At 40.4% G+C, this 9,578-nt stretch overlaps 1 protein-coding gene across 2 annotated transcripts in view; it reads left to right on the forward strand.

The window, feature by feature from the left end:
• The window catches only part of SLC4A1AP (solute carrier family 4 member 1 adaptor protein), a 20,324-nt gene extending 15,220 nt beyond the window's left edge, over positions 1-5,104 (forward strand). Inside the window, exons 11-14 of one of the 2 annotated variants that reach the window (XM_011370726.2) lie at positions 1,448-1,534; positions 2,254-2,321; positions 3,679-3,748; positions 4,779-5,104. In XM_011370726.2, the coding sequence (XP_011369028.1) occupies positions 1,448-1,534; positions 2,254-2,321; positions 3,679-3,748; positions 4,779-4,828 (275 nt within the window). In that variant the 3' untranslated portion in view covers positions 4,829-5,104. The remainder of the gene's footprint in view (positions 1-1,447; positions 1,535-2,253; positions 2,322-3,678; positions 3,749-4,778) is intronic. The other variant, XM_011370727.2, reaches the window with a different exon arrangement.
• The last annotated feature ends 4,474 nt before the right edge of the window (positions 5,105-9,578 follow it).

Consider the following 9,578-nt stretch of genomic DNA (forward strand, 5'->3'; position numbering starts at 1 on the left):
GGGCAAGTATTTCTAGTCTGTTCCAGAATTATAGAAAATTAAAAGCTGTGGAATCTGAAACCCCAGCTGCTGTGGATAATCCTGAGCTGCTACCACTGTATGGTTGGAGGATAGTGGAACATGGTGGATGGTGGGGCCTGATCAGATGGTCTCGGGATAAGGCTCCCCTTACCCATTTTGTTCCCCCAACCCTAAAACAGGTGCTAAACATAATTGTACCCCCTGGACATATTCTCAGGAAGCATCATGCCTTATTCATCTTTTTGTACATGGTACCTAGCAAAGACCTGGCACATAGTATTTATGTACCTCAGCAAAGATTTCATGAAAAATGATGAAAAAGAGAATTGATTGGTTTTTAAAATATCTTTTCTTCTGATTATAAAAGGAATATATGCTCATTTAGAAACTGACTCATGCATAAAAGTCCAAAGAAGAAAAGGGCGCTCTCCCATAATCCCATCCCGAAAGATGATTATCTTTTTAGTGTTCCTTGTCAACTGCAGGGTTTATTTTCCTGTAGTTTGGCCAAACTGCTTAGCAAGATTAAGACTGCACAGAAAATAGGGAGCATGAGGAAAACAACAGAAACTGGCATTAAATGTGTGTGGGGATGTGTGCATGTCTTCTTCCAAAACAAACCAGGCTTGTCTGCATAAAAACACCAGGCCTGATATGTAGACCTTCTTTTGAATCACCTTCAGTTGTTAGAGGGTGGCACATAAACAGGTCAGCAGGAAGGGGACAGTAATATTGCATTTTTGTATTTTTTTTGTTTAAGGAACTAAAGCGAATATATATGTATAAAAATAGATTTAAAATTTGGTACATAAGATACATTAATTAGTAAATCTGCAGTTCATTAGGATTACTCTAGGCTTTTTTTGGTTTGTTTTCTTCCTACAACGTTGAGATCATATTGTACATGCTATCTTATAACCTATTTTTTCTAGATTTTAAAATATATTTTAAACATGATTTTAATAAGGGACATAGTGGTTCATCACATGCATGTGCCATAATTTATTTGATCAACTCCCTGTCGTTAGACATGTAAGTTATTTGTTAATTTTTGCTGTTATAAACATACTTGCATTAATAAATCTTGGTGCTCATCTCTGATTTTTTTCTTTAAATATGTTCCTGGAAGTAGAATTTCTGGGAATATGTACATTTCAAGGAATAGGTACATTTCTAAGGCTTTGGTAGGTATTACTAAACAGTTTTACCTCAGAGGTGGCCAGTTTTTAAAGTGGAAAATTGGTGGTTCTCCGTAAGGCATTTGGAGGCACATTTATTAAAAATATAATTAAGTTTAGTTGAAGCTAATGATAGTCAAACTGGAGGATTATGTATGTACTTAGCTTTTCTTGCTTTTGTTTTTGTTTTCTGGGTTCCCCACCATGAATTAAATAAAAACAATATGCTTTGGTTCTGCATTTTATAGAAAACATGTCTCAACTCAGCCAAGTGGAACAGAATAAAGATTATCAAGAGATTAGTGAAACCGCTGCACCTTGTGAGGAATCCTCAGGCAAGTAGCACAGCCGACCCCTCTGCTGCTCTGCACACAAGCAGCCAGCTGGTGTCAGAGAGGAGGGGTGGCAGCTGACTTGAAGGAGGGCAGAGAATGGTCTTTAAGACACTGGGTAGATTCTGTTGCCAGGGCGCTAGACAGAATTGGAATATATGAGAGTTTTATGTTTGATGCCATTCCATTCGCCTTTATTCCTCTTCCGCCTGCTGGGGTTCCCTCTCCCTGACCCAGGAAGCACCTAATGCCGTTAGGCTTCCCTCTGGCCATGCAAAGCCGTATGCAGTTTTACATCTCCCAGAGTTGAATATGTGCCTATCATGGGAGTGATTCCAAAACTGTTAACTGAAATTGGCTGAAAGTTTGGCAGATTAAAAGGAATTTTTTTTCTGGTTTTCTACTGCTTTTAACTATTGGTTAAACTGTAGAATAGTTGGTTATACTGTAGAATAGTAAAGTCAGCCCCATTTTCCTTTACCTTTTCAAATGATGTGATTATATTCACGCTTATAGGATAGCCTTAGGATTTGAAAACTAGGGTTATTAGTGAAAGGAAGGTTCTATCAATGTATATAGTCTTTACAATAGTAGAAGGAATTTTTGAGAATTGAATTGTTACATGTTTTCTTCAATAATTATAATTCTTAGGAGGAATTTTTCTTTTCTATTTTACTTATTCTGAAATAGCTCTTGTTTCTTTTTTCTTTTTCTTAAATTAGTATCAAAGAATGAATACGAGAAAAGCAGCAATGAATTAGAGAAAAAGAAAGCTCCTGGTCCAGGCAAAGTAAGTACGTTAGTCATAATGTCCACTTCTCTGGAAGTAAAAATGAATCCCCTCGTCATGGACCACATCTAGAGGAGTGAATCTTTAGCGAGTGTCTTGGCAGAGTTCCCAACTACCTTATACCCCCTATCCTAGAAGCTAGGGCTCTCTTTTATTTTTTGAATTCTTTTTTCTTGTCTTCATCCACCCTACTCCCTGTAATTGCTCACATACCTCTTTTATTGATTTGTGAATTTTCTTCATATTTTAGTAAGCCATACAAAGACATTTGAGTAATATATTCTTATTTTCCTCCTTTTATTATACAAAAGGTAAACTGTAGTGTTCTGCTTTCTACATCTTGGTTTTTTTTTTCCCCCATTGTGGAAATCACTGCCTATCAGCACACCAAGACTGTCCTGCTGTATGGGTGTGCTCTGTTTATCTGGTTCCTGTAGATGGGTACTTGGATTGCTTCTAGTTTTTTATTACAACAGTGCTATGATGAATAATCTTGTGTATACATAATTTGTATGGATACACTAAGTTTCCAAAAATGAGATTTCTAGCTTGTGTCGGGAGGTCCTTAAGACCATGCTCAGGCCAGGTAATTCACAAGAGACCTCACAGGACTCAGCATATGGTTGTACTCACAGCCGTGATTTACTGTAGCAAAAGTACACCAAGCACAGTCAGCAAAGGGAAAAGGCAAATGGGATGATGTCTGGGGAAACCAAGCACAGGCTTCCAAAGGTCCTTTTCCAATGGAGCCACACAGAATGTGCTCAGTGCCCCTAGCAGTGAGTCGTGGCAATTTGTGAAATGTTAACCAGGGAACCTCACTAGACACTCAGTGCCCAGGATTTTTATTGAGAACTGATCACATAGGCACCCCCTACTGGTGTGTACGCAAATGCCATTCTCCCTGAAGGAACAGGAAGCCAGCCACTCTTGATCAGTTAGGGTAATAGGAACCCTCCTCAAATCCAGGTTCCCAGATGCCAGCAGCTAAGGGCCAACTTGCAAACAGGCCTTTTATAGGATAGCAGTCAGCCTTGGCTTTGCTAACTTGTTTCTGTACCTAGCTCAAAAGGCAAATGCTAAATTTCCCTCCATGGGGATTATACCATTTAGAATTTAGACCTGTATTAACTGCCCCTTTTAAAAAACATCATTTCACTCTCACTGGCTGAATATCAGCTCATCGAGGATTTACAGGAAACAAAACAAAGCCTAGTGAAAGAATGCTCCCCCATTTTTTGATTAATTATGTCAAGGTCATTAATAGAAACTGTTCTCTCTTAGTTTTTGTTTGCTGGGATAACAATTCTTAGAGTTAAAATTTTTCTGAATAAAATAACCTCTTTTTTCTTTGCAGCTTCCACCAAAACTTTCCTCCAAATATCCAGAAGATGACCCAGACTACTGTGTATGGGTCCCACCTGAAGGTAGACTGTTTTCACTTTTCTTTACCTCTAAGATTTATTTATATTTATGAATTTGTAGTATATATTTAAAGTTCAAAATAAGAAAGTTACAAAGTATGTAGGGGAAAAGTCTCTTTCCTGGGGAACAGGTAGAATAAAAGATTTAAAGAGATATATTAACCAATAACATACATACCATTTCACCACTTTTTTTACACAAATGGGAGCATATTCTAACCTTGCTGTTTTGCAGCAGTCCTCAACCTTTGTGGCATCAGAGACAGGTGCTTCTATGAGAATCTCTAGCACTGGGGAGCGGCTGCAAATACAGATGCTTTGCTTGCTCGCCACTCACCTCCTGCTGTACAGCTCAGTTCCTAACAGGCCATGGACTGGTACCGGTCTGTGGCTGGGGATTGGGGACCCCACCATATGGAAACCCTTCCATAGTTATTTATAGATTGACTTATTTATTTTTCTTCTTTTTAGTAGTAGCATAAAGTTCTTTATGGTGTGGATATACCTTCACTTATTTGGCCAGTTCCCCAAATGAACATTTGCTGTGTTTCCAGTCTTTTGCCATTATAAACAATCTGCAATAAGTTACCTCCAACATGTAAATTTGCAAGTGTAGAAAAAAAATTCCTAAAAGTTAACATGCTGGATCAGAGGTTATGAACATTTTTAAGGTATTATAATTTGCATTCTGTAGAGACTGTCCCAATTTATGTTCACACATATACCCTTAAAGTAATAGAGGAGATGCTTGTTTCCCCATGTGCTCATCACAGGTTGCTTTTTCTATTGTTCAAATTTCCAATATATTAGTAATTAATTAATTAGTAATTAATATATTAGTAATTACTAGAAATGTTTGCTTTTTTATCTGCTAATAAATGTTAGGGTAGAAATTGTATGCAAAAAGTCAAACTACTCTCATATTAGAAACCTCTTTATCTGTTTTACTTTTTGGCCCACTGATGTCTAGGTATCTTTAACTCCTTTTTGGAAAGGTGAATGTATTTCTTTCTTTCTTTATACTCTGATATAGGCCAAAGTGGAGATGGCAGGACCCATCTTAATGACAAGTATGGCTACTGACTATTGATTGCTTCGGATTCCTAAAGGAAGACCTTGTGGACCATGTCACATGGAATATTTAGGGTAATATATCAAGTTGAATGTTCAGAGGACGAGTTCAGATGATCGTTTGTAAAATCTGGCGACTAGCCTTTTCTTCCATACTCTTGGCTTTCTAAATTTATGTACCCATCAGATTCTCTTGAATTTGCTATTTATGTTTTAAAACTGTTTGTAAAAAGGAACCATATATTTTGAGAATTAGTAAAGTGAGAGACATGACTCTTAGAAGGTAAAGATGTCTCGTGTATATTTAAGACCACAGTGTCTTTCATTAAGCTTTCGGGAGTATGCGTTTCCTAAGCAATGGAGTGCTTCTGGCAGTTAGGCTTTAGGATTCACTGATATTGTCTCCTCAAATAAGTGTTGAGATATGAGGTCATACCGTGGGTGTGACCTGGATATTTGTGTCATTCTTGGAACTAAAATTAGATACATGGTGGGGTTCCTCCTCCCTCCCACTGTAATCCTCCTCCAGGTTTGAGAACAGACCTTGACTTACCAGAACCCAGTTTAGGACCTCGTGCACAGTCCTGATAAAATCTCAGCCCTTTGAATATCCTGGACTCTGACCAATCAGATTAGTCACTCCTTCTCCCGTGGAAAGGTACAGATAAAGTCATAGAATGAAAAGCTGGATATGTTCTGCCCAGTGTGTGGATTCTCACCTCTGTGGAGAGGGGAATAAAAGTTCCTTCTTCTCTGGAAACATGAAGAAATGCCAGAAGATGTCTTATCTCCCCCCACCTCACCGTGCCCCCATCGTTAATGCCTCATTTCCTAAGGGAAGAAAAGCCCAAGAGTGGAAGTGAGGTGGAGAGCCTATGACTGGGCTCAAGACAGACATAATGAGCAGGCAGGAGAAATGCTGTGGCCTAGCGACAGTGGATGAGGATGATGCTTTCCTAGTATGGACTGTACGGTGTATATGAGGTAGGCAAGAAGCGGTAATGAAACCTTTAGTTACCCTGACAGGTGTGGGAAGTCTGGTCTGTTACAAGTGATATCTTCCGTTTCTCAAAAAATAATACCAGTATTGATATTGTGAGAAACTATTATTTTGAACTTCCTTTAGACCAAGAGGGAAGAACTTGATGACATAATAAGTGATAGGAATTGGGGAACAGAGTGACTAACTGCCATCTTGGATCAAAACAGTGGACAAAGGTCTAAACCAGATCACTGGTCTTCAAAGGTGAAACTCTTTATTCAGACAGAATTGTATGTGGGATCCTAATACATGAACTGGTAAAAAATATTTCTGCTCTGGAGGAAGCATGCAGGTGTGTGTGTGCATACACACACACACACCCGCATGCACACATCCTGTCCTCATCTACCCTCTCAGTGACCCCTAAGAATCCTAGGGGCTCCACGGAGCATAGTCTGCTTTAGGAAAGTAGATTTCTAAATGTTCTGAGGATGGTTAGGTATGGTGCTAGTCTGGAGACCCTAGAAGCAAATAGGACCTTATATGCCAAAATAAAATATAAATATGTAAGTTGTATAATTAACATCAGTGGTGGGTGGACTTAATTCAAAAGACCTGCACAGGAGTCTTAGCTCCTCTTTGCTAATTAGGAGACTTGAGGACATGACTTAAATTCCCTGAGTCTCAGTTCTATCAAGTGTGAAGCAGGGATAGCAATGCTTCCTGCTCTTTGAACATCAAATTTATTCTAAGGGTCAGAAGAGAAAATGTAGATAAATGTGTTTTACAGGGCTTTGTAGATATTAATAATTGTTATTCGTTACAAAAAAGGAGACAAATCCTGACATCTGAGCCTGAGTTCTCATCTTTGAGAGAGGAGGCTGGATTAGATCAGTGGCTGAATATTAGAATCACCTGGGGAAATTTTTAAAGTTTTTAATTCCAATGCTTGGATCCCATCTCAGGTCAATTTAATCAGAATTTCTTAGGTGATCCCTTTAAAAGCATTCCAGGTGATTTTAATGTGCAGCCTTTAGTGGAGAACGATTAGAACAGTAGTCCTCAACCTTTTTGGCACCAGGGACCGGTGCTTATGAGAATCTAATGCCTGATGATCTGATGTGGAGCTGAGGTGGTGATGCTGGCGCTGGGGAGCGGCTGCAAATACAGATAAAGCTTTGCTTGCTCGCCCACCGCTCACCTCCTGCTGTGCGGCCTGGTTCCTAACAGGCCACAGACTGGTACTGACCAGTCCACAGCCCAGGGGTTGGGGACCCCTGCTCTAAACATGGTCAGCAAACCTTTTCTGTTAATGACCATGTTGTTTAGGCTTTACAAGCCACACAGTCTGTGTCACAACTACTGAACTCTGCTGTTGGAGTACAAATGGTATAGACAATACACAAACGAATGAGTGTGGCTGTGTTCATTTATAAAAACACATAGCAGGCTAGATTTGGGCCACAGGCCATAGTTGGCCAGCCCCTCCTCTAGTCTATTCATCTTCAAGGTCTCATCTGGATCAAGATGTTCCTTACAAGATGTGGTCGTGTGTGTCCCTGTTCATGGATATTTGAAGTTTCTGTTTAAAAAGCTGACTATCCCCTGAATGATATGGGTTGCAGTTTTATGGTTACCAGCAATCAAGGTAATCCAGTCTCTTCACGGAAACAAGAGTAAGGTTATTAGTCATCACAAAAAATATTGTTACAGCAAGAACACAGGAAGTTAACTAAAAGCATGGTGTCAGCTCCCTGGCCTCCCCAGGAGTTCTGTTTCATATCTGCCTCTATGTTTAAAGAGCAATGGGAAGCCACTGGGGTGTAATTGATGGTGGAATGATCAGATTTGGGTTTTTAAAAGAACATTCAAGCTATAGTGTGAAGGAAGGATGGAGAGGGCAAGAAGATGCAGGAGGACCAGTTAGAAGTCTGCTGCAAAGTCCAGGTGTGAGATTATGACAGCTTGTACTAAGTGGAGATTGAGATGCAAAGAGGTAAATGGGTCCTTAACAATATTTAAAAAAAAAAAAAAGAATGGCTGAGACTGATTGTCTGGGAATAGAGGGGAAGGAAAGGTTAGGGGGTGATTACTAGGTTGCTGGCTTGTACATCTGACTGGGGGATGGTGTCGTTCACTGAGATGAGGGGACACTGGAGGAGGATGAGGTGGATGTAGAGGATATTGTAAGTTCAGTTTTGGATAAGCTGAACTTGATGTCCCTTTGAGATATCTAAGTAAAGATGTCCAGAAAGCAGTTGGATATAGAGATTTGGATCTCAGAAGAGGGCTAGAGAACAGTTGGTTATCCACCAGAGGAACCTGAGTCAGAGGCACCTGTAGGTGAGGTTAAAGACCAGGTGGCAGGCAGGAATTTGGCAGACAGACCCCAGTCTGAGACAGCTGATCTCCACATATTTGGCATTGAGGAACAAAGTTTTTCTTGGCTATGGGTACTGATTTATTGGGGGAAAAAGGGTAAACTAAGTGCCATAGAGAGCAACATTCTGGAGAGAAAAGGTCAGGGGTGTGTACTTAACATTGAAACAAGTCTCTCTCTGCTTTAGGACACTTCTAAGGATTTTACACAGTGGCTGATAATTCAAAAAATACTTGTTGAGTGCCTGCTATAAATATTTTCTATGGAATTGCCCTAATCTAGGATAGGAAGTATAAAGCTTCACTATCTCCTTGTAGCCTAATTCTTTACTTATTTCTGCTTCACTGGAACTGGATGGAGTTAGCAATTTTGGAAAACATGACACAATTCCCAAAAAAACTTTGAAGCCGTTAGCCACAGCCTGGGGATCTGTTGCTTTGCCATTGAAATGCTGCCACCTCCCAAATAGGGTGTGACAAGTGACCAGCAGCTGTGGCAGACTTCCTGAGTGGGAGCCAGAGGGAAGCCTGCCCAAGCCTTGTGGCAATCAAAAGCAGGAATCCAAGCCCCTTGGAGGGCTGAGTTCCTATTCAGGGTTTGGACCCAACCAGGTTTGATGAACTGCTGGGAAATGACATAAAACTCTGCTTGACCTTTAGAGGAGCAGATCACAGCAACAAACTTGTATGGTGTCTCCTTGTGACAGGCTGCTTTTTGATCTTGAGATTTCTCACTTGATGTGGGCATTGAGAACAGTTTTCAAGATTTCTTCTCTGCAATCTGAATAGACTTTGCTTTGATTTTAGAGGTTTGGCACAACTATAGTCCAAGCTTCCAGTCTGTGGGAGACCAGAAATCTTTCTCCCCCAATAGGACCTGGCCTTGATAATGGTTGGAGGGCTCATCATGTGAGGGGACAGTGGTTCCCACTATGGGCAGCTCCACCTTCTTCATACCCCAAGTCAGTCTTAGCTGTCTCTGGGTAGAGGTTTTACGATTCATCCCTCAGCCTTGCCCACTGCCCCTGCCCAAGCTCCCCTCCCCTCATGACTCCACACAAATCTCCCTTCCTCTTGTCTCTGCCTCATCAAACTCTCCTCTACACATTCGAATTAGCCTGAAGTAATACCTGAGCAGAATCCTTTGCTCTGAAATTTCAAAAGGTTTTCCATTATTCAAAGGGCACAGTCCAAATTCACTTGAGGCTTTAAAATCCTTTATCATAGGGTTCCTATACTTTTTGATCATAACCGCCCCCAGCCATATGCCCTTGTCCCTTCCGTTCTGCCACCTGACCAAGTATACCCAGTACTCTAATAATAATAGATTTGCCCAGAACACACTTTTTGCTTTTACTTCCTATGTTTTTATTAAGCCTGGCTGTACATGTGGCCTTAAGT

Source organism: Pteropus vampyrus, unplaced genomic scaffold, assembly GCF_000151845.1.
Source record: "Pteropus vampyrus isolate Shadow unplaced genomic scaffold, Pvam_2.0 Scaffold173, whole genome shotgun sequence".
Taxonomy (NCBI): Eukaryota; Metazoa; Chordata; class Mammalia; order Chiroptera; family Pteropodidae; genus Pteropus; species Pteropus vampyrus.